The sequence below is a fragment of the Primulina huaijiensis genome, chromosome 11 (assembly GCF_012295235.1).
Source record: "Primulina huaijiensis isolate GDHJ02 chromosome 11, ASM1229523v2, whole genome shotgun sequence".
Taxonomy (NCBI): Eukaryota; Viridiplantae; Streptophyta; class Magnoliopsida; order Lamiales; family Gesneriaceae; genus Primulina; species Primulina huaijiensis.
Window position 1 is genome coordinate 1917305 of NC_133316.1, and position 21383 is coordinate 1938687.

The 21383-nt window shown below is 32.2% G+C and overlaps 3 protein-coding genes and 1 pseudogene across 5 annotated transcripts; 3 read left to right on the forward strand and 1 right to left on the reverse strand.

Moving 5' to 3' along the window:
• Positions 1 to 1240: 1240 nt before the first annotated feature.
• On the reverse strand, positions 1241 to 2997 carry LOC140988873 (uncharacterized). Its single transcript, XM_073457947.1, has 2 exons — positions 2584 to 2997; positions 1241 to 1613 (listed from the first exon to the last, which is right to left on the reverse strand). Exons 1-2 carry the CDS (start codon positions 2884 to 2886, stop codon positions 1494 to 1496), a joined length of 423 nt encoding a protein of 140 aa, XP_073314048.1. The 5' UTR covers positions 2887 to 2997; the 3' UTR covers positions 1241 to 1493.
• Positions 2998 to 4793: 1796 nt separating this feature from the next.
• Positions 4794 to 5777, forward strand: LOC140988671 (uncharacterized). Its single transcript, XM_073457709.1, has 2 exons — positions 4794 to 5418; positions 5568 to 5777. Exons 1-2 carry the CDS (start codon positions 4906 to 4908, stop codon positions 5649 to 5651), a joined length of 597 nt encoding a protein of 198 aa, XP_073313810.1. The 5' UTR covers positions 4794 to 4905; the 3' UTR covers positions 5652 to 5777.
• Positions 5778 to 7589: 1812 nt separating this feature from the next.
• Positions 7590 to 8168, forward strand: LOC140987715 (indole-3-acetic acid-amido synthetase GH3.2-like; annotated as a pseudogene).
• Positions 8169 to 11568: 3400 nt separating this feature from the next.
• Positions 11569 to 15554, forward strand: LOC140988917 (F-box/FBD/LRR-repeat protein At1g51370-like). 3 transcript variants are annotated; one of them, XM_073458007.1, is made up of 7 exons: positions 11569 to 12133; positions 12272 to 12390; positions 12493 to 13191; positions 13423 to 13437; positions 13522 to 13668; positions 13772 to 14264; positions 15452 to 15554. In XM_073458007.1, the coding sequence occupies exons 1-6, from the start codon at positions 12124 to 12126 to the stop codon at positions 14069 to 14071; spliced, it is 1290 nt and encodes a 429-aa protein (XP_073314108.1). In that variant the 5' UTR covers positions 11569 to 12123; the 3' UTR covers positions 14072 to 14264; positions 15452 to 15554. The 3 variants fall into 3 exon arrangements, with proteins under 3 accessions (XP_073314108.1, XP_073314106.1, XP_073314107.1); XM_073458005.1 differs by having other exon boundaries at positions 11572 to 12133; positions 12493 to 13437; positions 13772 to 14089; positions 14156 to 14264; XM_073458006.1 differs by having other exon boundaries at positions 11573 to 12133; positions 12514 to 13437.
• The last annotated feature ends 5829 nt before the right edge of the window (positions 15555 to 21383 follow it).

Consider the following 21383-nt stretch of genomic DNA (forward strand, 5'->3'; position numbering starts at 1 on the left):
ACAATAAATAAATAAACAATAAAATAAATATTATTAATTTTGTTATTTTTTTATTCTGTTTTGGAGTTTGGAAAAATATAGAGGAATTTTAGAGCTTCATGCTGATAACGTGTTGTGAAAAATTAAAAATTTACGGTAAAAAGTAAAAATATCAAACTCTCAAAATTATCACACTACACACTTTATAATATTTTTCTNNTTCTGTTTTGGAGTTTGGAAAAATATAGAGGAATTTTAGAGCTTCGTGCTGATAACGTGTTGTGAAAAATTAAAAATTTACGGTAAAAAGTAAAGATATCAAACTCTCAAAATTATCACACTACACACTTTATGATATTTTTCTCTCAACTCGATTGTGATTTTCTTCACAAATGAGATATTTATTTATAGAAAATCTTTACAAATAATCCAAAAATAAATTACAGCATTACCTTCATCGTCACACACAAATTTCAATATTCAACACCTAATTTTAACTAATTTTCAACATTCAAATATTCAACCTTCAATATTCAAATATTCAATATTAAAATATTAAATTTCACACATATATATATTTCAATTCTTAAAAAGAAAACTCTGGAAGTCATAATCAAATACATGGTTTATAATCCTATCACACCAAGTCACCAGCCAACCGCTGCCTTCACCATTTCCACCCTCAATAATGTTCGAGCCAACACATTATCATATATTGCTTGATTGATAGGTATTTTAATTAAATATAGAGGATTTTTAAAAATTGAAGAGAGGATTTAAATTTTTTAAATAAGTCATTTCGTGCCAGATTATAATATAATAACATAACATTTATATGAAATTATTTTGAATTATAAGTAATTATTATTATTATTACGCCAAAAATATGTGAATATAATTGTCTTACGAAAAAAAAAATTAACCTTTTTATATTCAAATATGGGAAAAAAATTCCCAATAATGAAAACAATCATCTCCCAAAGTTATAGCCACTTACTTAACTTCCCTCAAAGGAATATGGCATCTACACATCGTTTCATTTGTCTAAAGACTTGACTACATGAAAATTCATCAATTAATTTCGATCTCCGTGAAAATCTTGACTTGGCTGAGATCGAGCCGAAGGGAAGATGATAACCCCCAGATTTGAGGTCACACTTTGTAAATAAAATTGATGACATGATCGAGTAAATATCATGGCAGATGTCCCACAAAAGCTCAAGATTAAACTGAATCCATGTAAACTAGAGAGCACGACAAGTTGGAAAACCATGATACCGATTAATTACTACAAGCACCACATTTGAAGTTTACAAGTAGATCCTTAGCAAAATTACTCATAAACTAGTAATGATCTAATTGAAGATGCTTGGCTTTAAGGGAAGGAAAGAAAAGGCAAAGCCAGAGTGTACTAGAGCTTCCTAAGAGATGTAATAAAGAACACACCTCACTAATGTAAAGTGGCTTTTCGTTTTTGTGCTGTAGAGACACACTCCTTATAGTAGGTTACTTTCTCATTTAAGAAAGTGTGGATTGATCAAACCAGCAATCTCAAGAAACCCAATACGTTCCTTTCCTCCGAAAATTTTCTTCAGCTTCTCATCACAAATGATGACTTTCTTGTCCGCAGGATCCTTAGGTGAAGATAAAACCAAGTCACACGGGAAAAATCATGTAATATTTGTGACAAACACTTGAAAACTACGAATCGTAAAAGTCAATATTGATCAAGGAATCTTATATTAATAACAAAAATACAGTGTAGCAACCCCACATGAAAATTGTTTGAGGTAATCAGAAACAGGATGCACGTTAGATGGCACCAAAGATAACCCAATTGTTTTCTTCATTTAACCATGAAATCTTTTATGATAACCCAAATTCAGAAGAATACCCAAATACAGCATAAACCATAGAAACTTCTGATTAAAAAAACATGAGCAAACTAGAATTATGTATCTGCAAAATCAGCTGGCTAAAAGAAAACTTGACAGCAAGTAGTTGTCAAATGGAGAGACATGAGAATAAGAAAATGTTGCAGCTATGTGAAAAGTGAGTAAATAGTTGTACGCTGTATCGACAACGCCGAAGTCAATGTTAATACTCCTCTACTGGTGGACAACAAAGAATCCTCCGACCTTATCGATGATTTCTAGCAACTAAAACTTTTCGACAACTAAAACCAGCAAGTAAAATGTAACATTTGAGGTAAAGGGACTTAAAGTGCTAATTTGAAGTTATATGATGTTAATGAAGTTTATTCTCCTAAGTTATCTGTTCAACATTTAGAGTGATCCATCATACGTGAATGCTCCGATGACAAAAATATAAGCTCCACACCGAACAATTTCATTCTTAGAAAAGGCATGCACAGCAACAATGCAAGTCTAAAGTACCTAAACAATGTTCGAATCAGCCACTGCAAGTTCGACAAACAGATATACAGCACTGATGATGAATTTTGTTAGCAAATAGAATGTCACGAAGTGCGATGCCTCAGCTGAAGCATCATAAATCACAAGTATATTTAGCAAGAAAAATGAAAACTCAAACAGGCTTTGGTTTTTCATAAAACTTGGCGTAAAATTTATAACACGCGTATACCTGAAGGTCGTACTGTTTGATGTACGCCCAAATCTCTTTGAGTGCTTGCGTACGGGGAATCTCAGTGACGCCGCCGCCAAGAAAGGCCTGCATTTCCGGAGAGATCCGGCGAGGCTTCATTATACCCCTCGGCTCACGCTTCTTCGTCTCCGTAGCCGGCTTCGAAGCAGCAGCGACCGTCACCGCACGCACAGCACGCAAGTTAGAGGGAAGGAGCCGGGAACTCCCAGCCGCGGAAGAGTTCAAGAACGACACCGTATGAACTGTGTAGACACTCGAGAAGACACCCAGAGAAATCGCCATTGGCAGCAGTATTTGGGAGAATTTAATGAACGGCTTTAGGGCTTGAAAGGAAGAAGATAAGAGTCTTGAAAAACGAAAGTGTGGGGAACTCGAAACCCGAACCCGAATGTTCTGACCCATTTGGACATATATTTACTAATTACCCCTTAATTGGGCTGGATCAATTTGTGAAAATGGACTCGTATCTTTTAAGGCCCAAGTTTTTTTAAGGCCTTTAAGTCGGATAAATATCTAAGTTTGTGTGTTTGGAATTAGAGGATTTAGGTTCGATAAGATATTGAAGAAACGGTTTAACAATTAATTAGTTGAGTATTTGAAATTTATTGTTAAATGGATCTACTCGAACAAACCAAAAATTTGTGAATATCAAATACATAAAGCCAAATGTAACATACCTAAAACTATCGAAAATAAGACGATTTTTTTTTATAGTAACATCATGTCGTCTTTTTCTACTATAAAAACCAACATTTGAATCCATATTTTTAGAGTAGAAATGATCTTAAATGGTGGGCAAAAATTGAATCAAATCATCAATCTAAGAAAGCAAGATTACACCTTCAAAAAAAAGAAGCAAGATTACAACCTTCGGTTGGTGGGGAGACCTTATTATTATCAAAACAATCATTCCCCGACCGATAGAGGCATGAATTGATGGTCTCACCAAACAGGCCTTAGTCCAGCACTCATCCTACTTTTTAAGGGTGAATAAATAAACACGACTCGTCAAGTTGACACGACTCAATACGAAAAAAATCAGGTTCAGGTTGAGGTTTTTCGGGTTCGGTTCAGGTCGGGTTAGACGGGTTTCGGTTGGGTCATGGGTTGACCAGAATTCTTTTTTTTTTTTTTGAAAATATTACATATNTTTTTATTTAATTTTTTTTAAAAAAATTAAATAAAATTCGGGTTAGACGGGTTCGTGTTCGAGTTGAAGGTTTTTGAGTTGGAAAAAAATTCACAGGTTGATCCAAAATCGACCCACCCGATCCGATTGACATTTCTAACCTTTTATTTCACGTCAGTTGGCTTTTATACGAGCTTCCCATGATTAAAAATAAAAATAAAGAATAATAATAATAATTTACAGCCACGCCATGATTAGCAGAAAGGCAACGTAAAATTGGTTTCAAAGCAAAATCATTACGTACATTGTCCAACATCAATGCAAGACCAACCAGATCAAGACACGTGTGAGCAGACAAAACTTAATTAGGCCGACTGTGTTGAGGGTCCCTCTGCTCAACATACGGTGTGCTTGATTTTCACTCTTCCCGGTTTCTCGAATATCCGATAATTAGGATATATATATATATAAATTAATTTCCATTTTTTTAAAAAAGAATGCAATTAATTTTAGGATGTGAACAAGGAAATACCGAAATAGAAACGTTGGGGGGGAAAGCTTATTAGATAAAAGGTTTATTTTAAAAAATATTTTTTATAAATGAAATTTGTAGTTGTAAATGTTGAATGATGCAAAATTATCGATTTAGTATTTGTATTGTAAAAGTCTGAAACGGTAGTTTGCATTATTCGTATTACATTTACACAAGATCAAATATAATACAGTCGATTATATTGTTCAAAAACTTCGATTCATCTCGAGTTTTCCGCATTTACCTTTGATTTATTTCGTATATTTGACACTTATCTTCTTAATCGAATACAAAAATTATAGCAATGCGAGAAAGATAGATGTGAAATACATTATTAAATAGTAAATATATGAAAATAAAATTTTAAATTTCGTCACTTAAAATAAAAATTTATTATCAATCTAGAAAAATATGAATGGACGTTGTGATTTAAAAAATATTTTATTAAAGTTAGATTCAAAACTTAAAGATGATTAGAATCGACCAAGTTCAATATCGTGCAAAACCGCCTTTATATAAGACACCCATTCTATTTATACTCGCCATTCAAATCCCACCGATCTCACACACAGCACTCTCTCTTATTACTGCATGTTAAGGAGGTGCGCACGTTAAGAATATCGAGTTAAATTCTGCGGCGATGGCTCCGACACGCCTTCTATTCATTGTCTCGATCTACATCGCCGTGGCCGCCGTCTTTGGACAAGCTCCGGCGAGTCCTCCTCCTGTTCCGCTCACCCCCATCGCGGCTTCGCCTCCTCCCACCTCTCCACCTCCAGCATCATCTCCACCACCTGCTGCTGCTACTTCACCGCCTCCTCCAGTGGCGAGTCCTGCTTCTCCTCCTCCGGCACCGGTTGCTACTCCTCCACCCGCCAGTCCACCACCGGCCGTTCCTGCGCTAGCTCCAACTCCCCCTCCACCCACGCCGTCTCCTCCTCCTCCTCCCACTCCTAGTCCACCCCCAACAATCGCTCCTAGTCCCACTCCTAGTCCACCCCCAACAATCGCTCCTCCTCCTCCCACTCCTGTTCCTGCTCAACCTCCGGCTCCATCTCCCCTGTTGTCGAGCCCTCCAGCTCCTCCCACTGGAGCTCCTTCGCCTAGCGCAGAACTAGGAGCTCTTTCTCCTGCCACCACGACCAACAACCAGGTACATTACTTTATAACTTTTTCAGGACAACGTCAAAAATGCAAGATTTTATGAAAATGTGTCGATCAGAAAATTATGAATCATTTACTAAATTAATAAGAATTTAAATTCATTTACGTGATATATTATATTTTAAATGACCCATGCAGAGTGGAGCAAATTCAATATGGGCAGTGCAGAAGATCTATGGATTCTTTACTTTGGGCTGGGCTTTGCTCTATTTCCTTATTTAAAAACAGCCTCTATACATTGGGCCATGGGCTTTATTATATATATTTGCTTGGACGATATGGAACTACGATACATTCATTCGGATTCTTTTCTTTTTGTTCGTTTTTTAATGTCATTTTCGNACAAAATATCAACTTTAGTCAACCATGTATTCATAAATAATATTTTTTTATCATGTGTGTTTCGCTGAATAAATTGTAGTCCTATAACTATTTTTTATCAATTTTTGTTCTTCTCAAAGAAATAATTTCATTAAATTATCAATTTTATTGTTAATTTTTTTGCAAGTATGTAATTAATTTTTTTTTGAGATATACATATATGTTTATAATATAATGATAATTTTTAACAACTATAGTAGTAATTTATTTACATGATTTTAAAATAATTAAAATTGATTAAAAAAACAAGACTATAATTGATTAAACGAAACATACATGAATAAAAATATCCCACACCAATATAGACAGGACTAAAATTGACATTCTGTCTATTATATTGTCTATATAACACAACATATGTATGAGCAGGAGTATTCCAAAGTTGAGCCAGACTAAAAAAGATAATGCTAAAGTTACATTCAATATATTGTGGTTTCTGATCGTGGACCTAATTAGACGATCAAAGCCAATGATCTGTTCGCATGGAGTTATAAGAAGGTCTNTAATTAAAATTGATTAAAAAAAACAAGACTATAATTGATTAAACGAAACATACATGAATAAAAATATCACAAACCAATATAGACAGGACTAAAATTGACATTCTGTCTACTATATTGTCTATATAACACAACATATGTATGAGTAGGAGTATTCCAAAGTTGAGCCAGACTAAAAAAGATTATGCTAAAGTTACATTCAATATATTGTGGTTTCTGATCGTGGACCTAATTAGACGATCAAAGACAATGATCTGTTCGCATGGAGTTATAAGAAGGTCTATATCCGCTTAAATCTGAAATATTTTGGAATCTAAGCATTCAATACTCGCATGTATAACAATTTATACACTCTATGAATGTTTTTTTAGCATACGACGTCCAAGAATTGTTTCGATTGTTGAAAAAAAAAATTAAACTTCCGCTGCGCCTTAGATGCGAAAAAACGGTGACTCAACAAAAAGAACATTTCAAACATTTTAGATCGCACAAAAACCCAAATATCACGTTTCGATTGCTCTCTCAATTGAAGTGTTGTTTCTTATAATTTTTTTTTTCCGATTATTGAACATTTGTAAACAAAAGGAATAATAAGGGGAAAAAACTCCGTGCTAAAATATATATTCTAAATTTTTAATAAAAAAATTTAATATATAACCCTATATAAGTGGGATGAACCAAAAAAAGATGAGAGGAAGCTGAGTTTGAAAATCTTGGGGAGGCAAACAACTTTTAAAAATATTTGTACATGAAAGTTATGATTTCAAAATAGTGATATTTCTTGTATTTAACGAAATGTAATAGTAAAAATATAAATTTATCAGAAAAATCTAATCTATTAATATTGATAAAGTAGCATTGTTAGAAGATAGATGGTTAAAAACCATGTGTGTGTACGAATTTGATGACAAACCAATCCATATATATACTAATTTAAAAATAAAACATCAATTTAATAAGGCGGTAACGAAAGAGACAATATCCGATTAATAGAGTTCAAAAAATCTCTTCTATACTCTCCTTAATTAGGATCGGTATTGGATTTTCCGTTGAATTCGAAAAAAAATTGTCATCCCTACTCAATTGGAAGCAACTTGCAAATGATATCCGAACCGGGTGGTTGAGCACGAAAATTTCCAACCAAGGGGTCCGTGAATGCATGAGTCGAATTTCGAGACCGGACCCATGTTAGCTGATTTTATTGAGTGTGGGAAAGAAAAATGGAATGAATTATTACTAGGATTTAATTTGGCCAATATCTTGATATGATTGTTGTGCAATGGCTCAATAAATTCCGACTCTAGATTATTGTAATGGCAGATCGACTAAAGCATGCACAATGTATGCATCATCCGAGTGTTATTTTGGGCTCAATCTCAATCCTATGACTAATCCATCCCAAGTTTCACGCACCATCATTCCGAATTAATATGGCTTATTTAGATGAGTACCTGCCGCATTCCACTAGTGGGCTAGCTCCTGATTCCCCTCCCAAACTCGTTGATCTCGCAGATGTTGAAATCGGAAATGAATATGAACTTGTTATCACCACTTACGCAGGTCTGTACCGATACCGAGATGGCGACATTCTCCGAATCACCAGGTTCCATAAATCGGTGGCGCAATTCCAAATCGTTTGGCGAAAGAACATGTGCTCGGCATTGACTGGGACAAGACCGACAAGGCGGAGCTGCAAGTTGCGGTGGAGAATGCTTCAAAGTTTTTAAGCGAATTCAATGCCAGCGTGGAGTAACCGAGTTATGCTGACACCAAAACTATCCCGGGTGACCATTTGATATTTTGGGAACTAACAGCAAAGGACTCAGCCAACTCGAAACATGGAGTTGAGTGGGAGTAATTTATTCAAAAATAATTAGCCAATCCATCTAGATAAAGAATATATGAAAAAAAAATGGCATGCGACATTTTTAGCAGCATTTCCGATTAAAAAATCAAGTTTGAATGTCACATTATTTTATAAAACTTTACAAAAATTAAATTTGGATATCACTAAATTTCTATGAAATTTATAAAAATCTAAATTAAATATCTCTAGAATTTTAAAATCCACCAAAATCATTGAAATAATTAAATTTTTTTATATTGAACAACACCCTAATTACTTTTTTAAGGAATAATTATCTTGAAGGATGTTTATTTAGAAAATCTAAACACTGTGTTATATGGAACAAAAATGTGGGAACAATAAATGTCATATCTTTCCCACCTTATGGTGGCCAAAGACTTAGCTTAATTAAGACACAAAAATTTCTGTGAGACTGTCTCACGGGTTAATTTTGTGAAATAGATATTCTATATGGGTCATCCATGAAAAATTATTATTTTTTATGTCAAATTTATTAATTTTTATTTTAAATATGGACATGATTGATTCGTCTCACGAATAAAGATCCGTGAAACCGTCTTATGAAAGACCTACTCTAAGTAAGATATGAGCAGAAGGAGTGGGAGCTGGTTAAATTAAAAAATGGCAATAGTGTTCTCCAAATATTTATTCACTTGAGAAATTGTATATTTCTGATTAATTGTTTTTCCCCGTATTAGTTTGTTAATTTATCCTGTTTATATAATACATAGCGGGTGGAAAAATTATAAAAATCGTCCGGCAAATTAGTTTATTGAGGAATTTAGTAAATAAGTAGTCAAAATTTTATTTTAATACAATAAATTAATCTATTTTTAGTTTTTATCGCTACAACGCTAAATTTGAGTAAGACACGTCAGTAATTTCTATTAATATTATAAACATGTTACTATGATCAGTCTCATATCAACACCGCAAAAAAAAAAAACTTTAAGTAAAAATTAATTAAAAATAATAATATTGATCCAAAACTAAATTTTGACTAGCTAGTTAAAAAAAAATTAATCAAAAATAGATTTAAGTTATAGGAATATTTTGCTAATTTCCTAAACTCCTAATCTAATTAACATTTCACGTGGATAAATGATATGTCAATATGGGTGCAAGAGACACATGTAACGAAATATTTTTTAGATTAGTATATTTATGAGAATTTCTTCTCATATTTCCATCTCTGGTGATTCAGTTGGGATGTTTTCTTTAGGCGCAGAAAATAAGATCACATGTTTGCTTGGTTCAACATTATCCACTGATTCAACCAGTTGAGTTGGTTCAGTTTATGGCTTTGTAGAAGTGGAAGGAGCTATTGTAATGGCCGATTTCCTGGCAAATGAATATATTGGAACAATATTTGAAGAGAGCTCAAATCTACCTCCAACTGAGTGATACGAAAGTCACAACTGATGAACAGAATTCAAATAAAGAAAATTGAAAACATATATGTTGATACGATGCGATTGGACATGTTTATGCTTTGACACGTCATGTTTATGCTTTGACACAACATGTTTATGCTTGCGTCTTTTTAAGATCATGAAATGTATTTTAATTACGGTACTTTTCACTGTTGAGTGCTACATATATGTACTTTTTATAACGATGCATGCGTGTTGAGTCTTTAGACTCACTAGGTGTGAATGATGCGGGTCAGCATATTGACGAGGAAACTGTAGGTGTCGACGACTGAGCAGGTGGAACTGGATGTGCGCATGCTAACCCGAGACCATATTTTTCGCACATCATGTCTATGAATTAGGAGTGAACATGGATATTTTTATACACTTTCGTTTTTATATGTTGATGGTTTGACAAGATTTGTGCATGTCTCTTATTTGAATTATTTTAACGACAGTCTAGGGTTTGGCGATTTGTCTTATTTTTAACTGCAGTATTTTCACCGGTAGTTGAATACTTTTATTTTAAAATGTGTGATTTACAGCTGTTATTGCACGCATACATTAAAGTGTATATTTCGAGATTTAATTACAAAAAAATAATAATTTCTAGTAGTATTTTGAGTAGTACACGTCACACCGACGACTGAGCAGGTGGAGCTGGATGTGCGCAGCTAACCCGAGGACCATATTTTTCGCACATCGTGTCTATGAGTTAGGAGTGAACCTGGATATTTTTATAAACTTTCGTTTTTATATGTTGATGGTTTGACATGATTTCTGCATGTCTCTGGTTTGAATTATTTTAAACGTCAGTCTAATGTTTGATTATTTAACACATTTTTAACTGCAATATTCTTTTCAGTAGGGGGATCTTTTTATTTTAAAATGTGTGATTTACAGATGTCATTGCACGCATGTGTTTAAATGTAATTTTCGAAATTAGTTTATAAAAAAAATTTCTATTAGTATTTTAGTAGTAGACGCTACACATAGGGTCTTTGGTGTAAGGAATTTGACTTCTCCTTGACCTGGTTCAACGTGGGTGTTTTTCTCCACCAACCTCGAAAATCATTTTGGGGTCCTCCCACATTGTGTCATCACTGACGGGCCAATGAAAATTGTGAAAGTAAATATAGTTGCAACAATAACTGAAGGTGCTCCTCAGATGGTTGAAAAACATCAATCTGAATGGACAGCTGAGGACAAAAAGAAAGCAAATCTTGATAATGTCACAAAGGTTAAATATTCTTGTTTTAAATATTCCAGAATGTTGGAATATATCTTGTACATTATCCATCTCGAACATATGTTCGGATCCATAATTTTGATAAAAATCTCCTCCTCCAACATTTAATTACCCGAGAATAATAATTATGTATGTTCGAAATAATTTTACCTCGTCTCTGATACTAAATATAATTAATTTGTAACAGTAATGAAACCATTGGTGTTTTGGGCATTTTCAAAGTATTTTAGCTTAAAGGACCAAAGTGAGCATATTTTAAAAGAGATAATAAAGATCAAATTGAAACTATACAAATTTTTGGGACCACATCGAATACACATGAGAGTTAAAATAACTCACAAGTATTTGAAATATACAGCATCGAGTGTCGATTTCCCATTAAATATACCAATGGGGCGTAGGGATGGGCAATCAGATCGGATAGTTCAGGTACCATTCCGATCTGACCTAAACCAAACCGGATACAATATAATTTGCAGGGTAACTTGCATAATTAGGCGTGTTCCGGTATTACCCGAACCCGACGAATTCTGATATCGGGTAGCAAGTTAATACCCGATCGGTACCCAACAACCGATTAAGAATAAACGTGGGCTTGGATGCTAGGCCCATCAATAATCTGAAGACTAGACGATTCTGTGTCTCGGTCAGCAACGATCATCGCTTTGGTTCAAGTGTCCTCGATTTCACCCAGCAACGCCCATCGTGGTTCGATTAGGTGATGCCTCAAACAGATTCTTTTCCCAAGATTGGTTTATTTTGAATGAAATTTGATTATTTTGACCTCATGCAGCTTATGTATGTTAAATAGAAAGAAAAATAAACCTAAAATAATGATTTGCTATTTTATCCACAGAATCAGTTAATTTTTATTAGCTGGAGGTTTATGCTTTTTATGATAATTTTCTGTTAATTTTGATTCTACAGTTTTTGTTGAAACGTTCTTTATTCCTTTTTATAAATGCGAGTTTTACTGCCATTCAAAGTAGCTGTAAGCTATAGTTGTAGTGTGAGATGGAGTTCAAGGGAAGGATAACTGCACGACTCTTTGTTGATAGTTGCCATCTCAATATGAATCGGTGTGAGGGTGCAAATCAAATTTCTTGTTTTTTTTTTCCTTGGGGGCTATACATATGTTTTTATGGTAAGTTATATTTGATTCTAAGAAAGCAACGGGTCTGGATTTTGGGCCTGTTTTTACTAGGCCTAATAGAACAAATACACTGAGAACGAGAACGCCGTCACACGAAACAGGATCAAAAACATTGACATTATTCTGCGAAAGATGCACAACGGTAACTTTTACTTTGTAATTTGTTGTAGAAAATATTTTATTCACTTCGTTTCGATTGCTTGGTTATGATTATTCTTTTTCCCCACATTCGTTGGGATGCATGGTTTTCTATACAAAATTTAAATTCTCCTGTTTTTAGTTTTTGGGCTCCCGAATTCGCCACTTCTTGCAAAAGTTGCATGTTTTGCGCTTGTTTGCGTGGGCTTTTCGGCTTTGTCATGGGATGGATGGTTTTCTACTACGAGACGTCCGGTGAAGGTATGATTCAACATCTTTGTTGATATATTCAACTGAAGATTTTGAAGTTCTTGTTTTCTAATATGTGCTTCACAATTAAACCTCTTATTATATTCGCACCAACGGTTTTCTGTGGACAAGCAGAAGGGTTTTGATATTGATATTGAAGCAGAGGAAAGGAAAGATAGAATTAGTCAATTGCCAGACCATATCATCTCTTCCATTATCTCGCGATTAGGTACCAAAGCTGCTGTTAGGACAAGCATCTTGTCAAAGAGATGGAGGCAAGTTTACACACTTATCCACGAAGTCAGATTTTTCTGCTCCGATATGCATGGTGGTTATGGTTCTCATCATACTCTTATGGGGAAAGAGTTGATCCAAAGGAAGTTTGCGGAAGGAGTGGATACCTTTTTGCAACATCATTCTTGTTCTAAAATATTGTCCTTTAAATTGTTTTGTTGTTTTCGTGGATGCATCTTGGACACATTTAGGAAATGGATGAATTCCGTTGGCACAATGGGAGTGGAGAAACTTACCATTGGATTTTGCTCCCTTCACGATCTGCGTGGGAATGGCCTTCCTGTTTTTTCTACTGATTTTCTTACAGAAGCATCGTCGGTGAAACATCTATTCCTGCGGGGCGGTTCTTTTCTGATACCAAACAAAAATTCTCTCCAAGTTCTTGAATTGGATTTTATTGCTTTCACTTCCGAGGCTGTACAGTGCATGTTATCGAATTGCTCGAGCCTCCAATCGTTGAGCTTAAGATTTTGTGCGCTCCCCTCCAAATTACTAATTCACGGTCTTGATCTCCAGTTAAAGAGTATGACTATATATGACTGTAAATTTGTGGAAGAGATAGACTTGTCTGCCATCAATCTAATTAATTTTGAAATATATAGTGCAAGTATACTGAAATTGTCTTTTTCTCACGTACCATTGCTGCAAACTTTAGTTATCGAGTTCTATGGCAGCGAAGTAACTCCTTATGTATTTGGAAAAATTGCCAAAGATGTGCCTCATCTTGAATCCATGGTTTTTACGTCTTATGCGAGCTTCTTTGAGGTGTGAGAAATCTCATCCACTATTTATTTATTCTTATTCTTTAAAGTGTAGAAATATTTTATATAGTTTTTACCGTTGTCTCAGGGAAGGAAACTGGATCGAGTGATTAGCAAGCTTAGCAACCTCAGACATTTAGTTTTGATATTAAGATACCACAATAAGCTCGATCTATCAGAACTTGTTGTATTCCTGGATGCATGCCCCCTTCTACTCAAGCTCCAATTGTCAATGGTATTAATAACATTACATCTACACATTGCTCCACCATGATAATGTGCTTTGCTTTATAAATGTTATTTGTGACTTACAATTCTGTTGGTTCTTGTTAATGTAGGTGGTAACGTCAACATTTAATCCAAAACAAGCACGGGAGAGAATGGTCAGGCGTGACACTCGATTGAAAGAAGTGGAATTTAACGGATTTAGAGGGAAGGGGTGTGAGTATAATTTTATTTTGTACATCCTTAAAACTGTTGCCTCACTTGAACGATTGATACTCTCCTCGTCTGCTGTAACCTACCAAATGTGTCTTAGACGTTGGATGGCTGCAACGAATGCCGAGAAACATCAAATTTCTCACAAATGGTTGCAAGGACAGGCCCTTTCTAAAAATGTTGAGATTATTACCTTATAAAGGAAGCAATTGGAAACGATAGATCATTAAAAGTTAGTTTCAACCTTTGATGAACATCTTGATATTGGCTCACTTTATTTCTTAATATTAATATTTGTTCGAGTGACTCTTATCTCATATCTTGCTTTGTATTTGTTGTTTCTGGTTCAGCGTTTACTTTTTTTGTCGATATTGGGTCTTCTAGTCAATGTTTGCAAGTTAGTGTTCTAAAAATCCCCGCCTAGGCGGCGTCTAGGCGCTGGACGGTCCAAAACCGCCCCGATTTTAGGCTAGTCGAAACTTCTAGACGCCACCATATTAATCGGCCGCCTAGGCGGTCCGGGCGCCGCCTGGCGCGAAAGCCTCCTAGGCGATTTTACAATTAAAAATCCGCCTAGGCGGTTTACACTTAAAGTTTTTTCAAATTATGATATTCCTAATTATAGTATATATGCATATCACCGCCTAGCCGGATTTCTACTTTTAAAAAAACCAAAATAATAACATTAATAAATAATAATTATACTTTAAAGAATAATGTTGGAAACATATTTGACATTTGTGATTGAACAATTTAGTTTATGTACTTGATTGATTATTCTATACTTATTATTATATATTTTTAAATGTGGATAATAACATTAATAAATAATAATTTATGAACAATTCCGGTTGTGAGAGAAATTGGAGTACTTTTGAGGGAGTAAGTACTTAATTGATTATTCTATACTTATTATTATATATTTTTAAATATGTATTCAATATTAATATTTTTTTAATGTATATTCATACTAAGAAAAGAAATAGACTAGATACCGGAAGGTTGAACAATTTAGTTTATGATCAATTCAATGCCAAGATCATCAACAAGAAGAGAAGGCAAAAAGAAAAAGGAGTGGATGTTCTACTTGCTAGTGAAGCAACTATGGCACAAGGATGGATTGTTGACGGTGGAGATGAAGATGTTGAGACAAATGTTGAAGATGTAAGGGAACTTCACGAAGAAGAATTTGTATCGGATGAAGAAGAGGAAGAAGCCATGGATTTTGAGTTTGAATCTGATACAGGAGAAGTATTGGAAAAATATGGAGATGAACTAAAAGAGTTAGATGTTTAGGTTTAATATCAATATATTATGTTGGAAAAAATGTTGAAAAAATTTAATTTTCATTGTACAACGGTTGTAGTAAAGTAGTAAACTGACGTGGATGATTCATGTATAAAAATTTATTAATATATATTTATTATTACAATTTTAAATTTTATAATAATATATATTTCATATACAAACATAATACTCATGAACCACTTAATGAATTTAAGCTTTAAAAAAAAACCCTGCCTAGTCGCCTAGGCGGTAGGTAACCGCCCGCCTACCGCCTACCGCTTTTTAGAACACAGGCAAGTTTTCTGGATCCTTTTGACGCAAGTAAATGAATGTTGTGTGACTGGTAGTCGGCAGCCAATTGCAGGAGTTTCAGGAATACTTGGCCTCTGAGGTTGTCCTGCACTTATTTGATATCAATTGTTAATTAGAATTTTTCGAAATGATGAATATAATCCCTATTCGATGTATAATATTCATTGTTGATTGTGCATGTAAATGTGGTCGTGAAATGTTTCACCTTGTAATTGAAATGCGAGACTTGAAATTTATTTTTAATTCATGGTCTTATATTTCGAATTAGTGGAAATAGAGGGGTCCTTTCGTTGTGTATTTTTGTAAGTGTTTCCGTTGTGTACCTCTAAACATTGAATTCCATTGTTATAGGCCATTGCATCATGTGTTGATTATTCCTTGAAAGATTCTTTGATGTTGGGTTCCTCGCAAAACCCTCCGATCTTTTAAAAATTTTGGTTTTCCCAACAGTCCGTTTTTAATTTTAAGTCTAGGAGGAGGCTAATTTTTATGTGCTGGTTTTACACGAGATCACGTTTTGAATTGAGTTTTTTGATGCATATAAAAACTCTTATGTGGTATATTTTCTTGTAAAATTCTTTTTATTATAAATAAATAAAAATTCATATTTTTATTTATTTTTTAAAAAATCTCATGATTTTATTAAAATTATTATCAAAGACGAAATTATCTAATTTTCATAAAATATTAATTTGATCCATAATTTTAAAAACCATAATTCATGATAAGTACAAGGAATATAAATTAATTTCACACAAGCTAAAACTAGAATATTTAAGCAGTGTACGAGTTGCATATTGTTATAGTAAATATCGTCTTGTAATGTTTATTAGATTAAAAAATGACAGCTAAAGCCCATGATATTAGTTCAATACTATCCAGGAGTGTAGATGGTAGAAAAAAAAAAGGAAGATTTAATTCAGTGTCCGGGAGAAAAGTTCGAGATGAGAGCGTCGGCGCGGATTGACTATCGTGAAGAAGAAAGACGAAAAGCAAAGTAAAGCCGAGAGATTTCTAATGACATGGTGACGGTTGATTTCAAATCCGCCGGAAAATAGAGCCCCAATCCATGGGCTATATCATTTGATTTGAAATCTAAAATCCATCAGCTTGCCAAACGGTCAGAGCGAATTTGGGCTGTGGTTTTAAAATCCAAATCAGCTCAAATCCATCCATCTATCTAAGCGATCTTTTATATTGTGTTTGGATCGATTCATTTCAAATTCATGAAATTTAAATATATTTTTGTAGTTTTAATGAAAAAGATCATAAACTTCAAATCTATCTTTTTACATGTTTATAAAGTGTTTCATATTAATTAGAATAGATTTCAAGTTCACCTAACAATAGAGATATTTGAAATACATGATATTTTGTGTAACTAAATTTCATTGTTAATAATAAAACTATAATCGAAATTCATGGATTTCAAATACATATTCCCAAGTGCAACCTTAGATTATTCTTATAGACATAATATTCATTTGGACAAATATTTATAAAACACTTTTTATAAAAGTGTTTTTTTTAAAAAAATAAAAATAAAAGTTGTTTTTTTGAATAAAATATGTTTAGAAAACTATTTTAAAAATTTGTTTTTAAAAATTGAAAGATGTTTGGACAACTACAAACTTAAAAAAAGATTTAACATTTTAATTCTCATTTAACATGTGTATTTTTATTTTAGAAATATAAAAAAACACCCCTTAATTATTTTTTGAAAACTATATTTGGAAAACACTTATTTAAAAATATTTTTCTAAAATATTTTATAAAAATTTGATTCAAACAAATACTCTATTTTTTTTACTTATTCTTGGGATCGATTTAGAGTTTAGAGAGGGTGAATAAACTCTATCCTTTCTTTGACGTTTTGCAAAGGTGCTAGAATCCTGTTAGAGATTATAGCTTATCTTGTTCGAATATATTTCCAGCAGATCATAATAACTTGTGCGGAAACGATCTGATGGTTTAAGGTGAAAACAATAAAACAGTAGGCAGTAGACAGTAGTTGTTTCTGGAAGTTCGAAGATGAAATCTTCTACGTCTCCCCTTCTTCTGTTTCCAGTAGGTATCACTAAAAGACTTTGGTTTTTACAGTACAACTCTTGTACACACCCACTTCAATAGGACTTACCCTTCGCCTATTGAAACTCTTAGTTTCACAACACAATAAAATGAATACAACAAAGTTCTGGAAAAGACTCTTTTTCAGATTACAAACTCTTCTCAATATGATGTAATAAGGTGAATAGATTATGAAGAGATAAAGAAACAGCAGCACAAGACGGTCTCAGAAGATCAATATCTGCTATAAAGAATGTGTTGCTTTTCTGTATATTGAGCTTGAAGATAAAGAGTATTTCTTGATTGCTCAAAACAACGTTGGAATGATAGACAGATAATATGTTCCTTGTTAATAATAATTGTCGTTGTCTATATAGGATTGATCCTTTAATATATAGAAACCTTGAATCCAACGTCTATAAACAAAACGGCTTCTTTGACTCTGAGTGAATCAGCTTTATCACTGAAAAAGGGTCCTGCAGAAAGCTTCAGAATTATCAGTCTTTGTTTTATACCAAAAGTAGTAAGGCGTGTTAAATGTCTTCGTACTGCATTAAATGTTGCAATTAATACTAGTACTATGTAAAGTAACGGTAACATTTAAGACTTGTAACGATCAATCGAAAGTCGTTAAGTTTTGCTTCTGCTTTGGCTTCGTTCTATTTCCTAATCGTTAAGTTTAGCTAAGAAATACTCGATAAGTACTGCTTCTGTTTTAGCGATACGTTCTGCTTCTGCTATTTATATTTTCCTCTGATTTTACTATAATCACATACTGGTTTTGACTATCATGACTGCAATTAAAGTAAATCTAACACTTATAAAACACTAAGCTTTTTAACTATTCATAGTAAATATTTTAATAATTTAATAAAATAAAGTAATAATGTATCACGCCTCTTACATAATTTTTTTTTTAAATGAAAGTCATGCCCAATGAGATGGCATGACTTGCATAAATTTTTGTTTTTAGAAAGCAAATCACACCCAATCATCGGGCGTGACTTGCTTAATTTTTTTTTTTTTGAAAACAAAAGTTGGACGCTCGTGGTGGAGAAACCATCCCATGTAAAACACTGACGACCCACTACAATCTTATTAATTATTGATATATGCATGTATCTTTCTTTTTTTATTTTTAATAACGAAGACATTAAAAAATTAATTTTTTTAATTAAAATTTACGTGCTAAAGTGATGTGATGTATTAACTATCAGTACAAATCACGCTATGTTAAAGACTCGTTTTTGACATGAGAATTTGATTATATAGCATTTGCCGTCGTTTTATCATTCTTCATTCCTATGGCTTTAAATTTTGAAATGTATCATTCTTGTGCTTTTATCATTCTTCATTTCTCTAGATTTTCGTTCGATGTATGATCAAGTAATTGCACTTCAACACATGAGGTTTTTATGCTTTAAATTAAGTATGTCCTTCATGTTTGATTAAAACCGCTGATTTATTTATTTGTGATTATATATTTGCAGATAAAATTTTGATTTTGAACTTCTTTTTGAGGTAAACATTGATATAAATTACTTGAGTATTTGAATATAAATTATGAATTTATCATAATCTTACGTATCGAGTTTATGATTAAAATGCTTAATTATGTTTCCATATATTATTAGTTATTCTTATTATTTTATATTATGCAAATAATAATAACAATACTTAAAAGTATAATAATTAGCATTGTTGTTGTTCTATATATGTAGTTATAAAAAAATTAGTATAACAATTAAATTATTTTACACGAATTATATAAATGTTCTTATTATAAATACTGTTAATTTTGTTCTTAACTTCTTAAATACAAATAAATATTACAATTAATTTCATTTCTTATTATTTTATTTGACATGTGTAATATCAAAACTTATTATTATAAAAATTATTATTTGTAGTATTATTGACTTACAAGATACAACTAAAAAATATAAATTTTATATTTTAGAATAATAATCATCTTTTTAGGAAAATAATAATAATACTTATATTTATAATTATTATTGATGTTGTTGTTTTATATAGGTATCATATTAAAAATTAAGTTTTACAGTTAATTTATTTTACACAAGTAATATAAAATTTATTATTATAAACATTTTAATTTTGTTCTTAATGTATTAAACAAAAAATAAGTTGTATAATTAATTTATTTTATTATTATTTTATTTTACATGCGTATTGTGAAGACTTATTATTATAAGAATATTATTTCANCAAGATACAACTAAAAAATATAAATTTTATATTTTAGAATAATAATCATCTTTTTAGGAAAATAATAATAATACTTATATTTATAATTATTATTGATGTTGTTGTTTTATATAGGTATCATATTAAAAATTAAGTTTTACAGTTAATTTATTTTACACAAGTAATATAAAATTTATTATTATAAACATTTTAATTTTGTTCTTAATGTATTAAACAAAAAATAAGTTGTATAATTAATTTATTTTATTATTATTTTATTTTACATGCGTATTGTGAAGACTTATTATTATAAGAATATTATTTCATTATTATTTGTATTATTATTAACTTGAAATATATAAATAAGAAATACAATTTTTTATTTTAAAATAACAATAATACTTATAATTGTACTATTAGGGTGTTATCCAAAATTCCCAAATTAAATTATTTGATTGACGAACTCTTAGGGTGTTATCCAAGTTGTTAAGCGTAATAAAATTAGATATATGTGTTTGTTGCTGATAAAAAACAGTAACATCAACAGATCTAGCATGTAACGACATCATATCTTATAATAAGATTATTATTATTATTTGATACTCATGGAAAATTTAGGGTCCAATTCCAGCAAGTGTCACTAGTCCAGACGTAGGTGTCAGAATTGTCCCGAGCCTGAAATCACGCGTAAGACCGTTAGAAGGGGGTCAGGAGAGCGCTCAAGTCAGAGACTGATGATAAAAGTGGAGAGCAGCTAAGGGTGCTGCTGAAAAACAATATAGTGAATGAATTAACTGAATACTCAAACCTGATATTTATAGGAGAATACATGGGCTCTTGATGAGCTTGTTTTCCATTTGGACTAGGGATGTGCCAGGGGTAGTGGGCGATGGGCCCATTATCCCTGGCCCATCCTTAGCCCAAATGGAAGACAGGCATATGACGAGCCCAGGTACCCTCCTATAAATATCATGTCTGAATGTTCAGTTCAGTTCATTCAATATATTATTTTTCAGCGTCATCCTTAGCTGCTTCCCTTGTATTCTCAGGGCAAATTCGAAACATGTGTCTGGACTAGTGTCACTTGCTGGAACCGGACCCTAAATTTTCAGTGAGTATCATCATCATCATCATTATTATTATTATTATTATTATTATCTATCACAATATTGTCTAAAAAAACAACTACAACATCAATTATCAAAACAATTATAATATAAAACATTAACTATGAGTAAAAAATAATAAATACACTAAAAATAATATTTCACAATCTACAAGTTTTGGAAATACAAATTTTTTTTAATAATGGAAGTTTATATACATACCTAGTTATAAAATTTTATATTGAAATTTTATCGACATGAAAAAATCAAAGAAAAAATATTGACAATCTGAATAAAATCAAATTAAAAAGTTAACTTGAGTTTAATATGTTAAATCAAATATAATAAATTAATTATTCTATATATTAATGTAATTAATAATTTGAAGTTTTACGCAAACAATAATAATAACAAACACATAATAATTTAAAGTTATACACATACTAATAAATATTTGACTGTGTCAAAACACAAACATTTATTTTAAAAAATATATTAGAATTACACTCTATCAAAAGGATCGACATTTTTT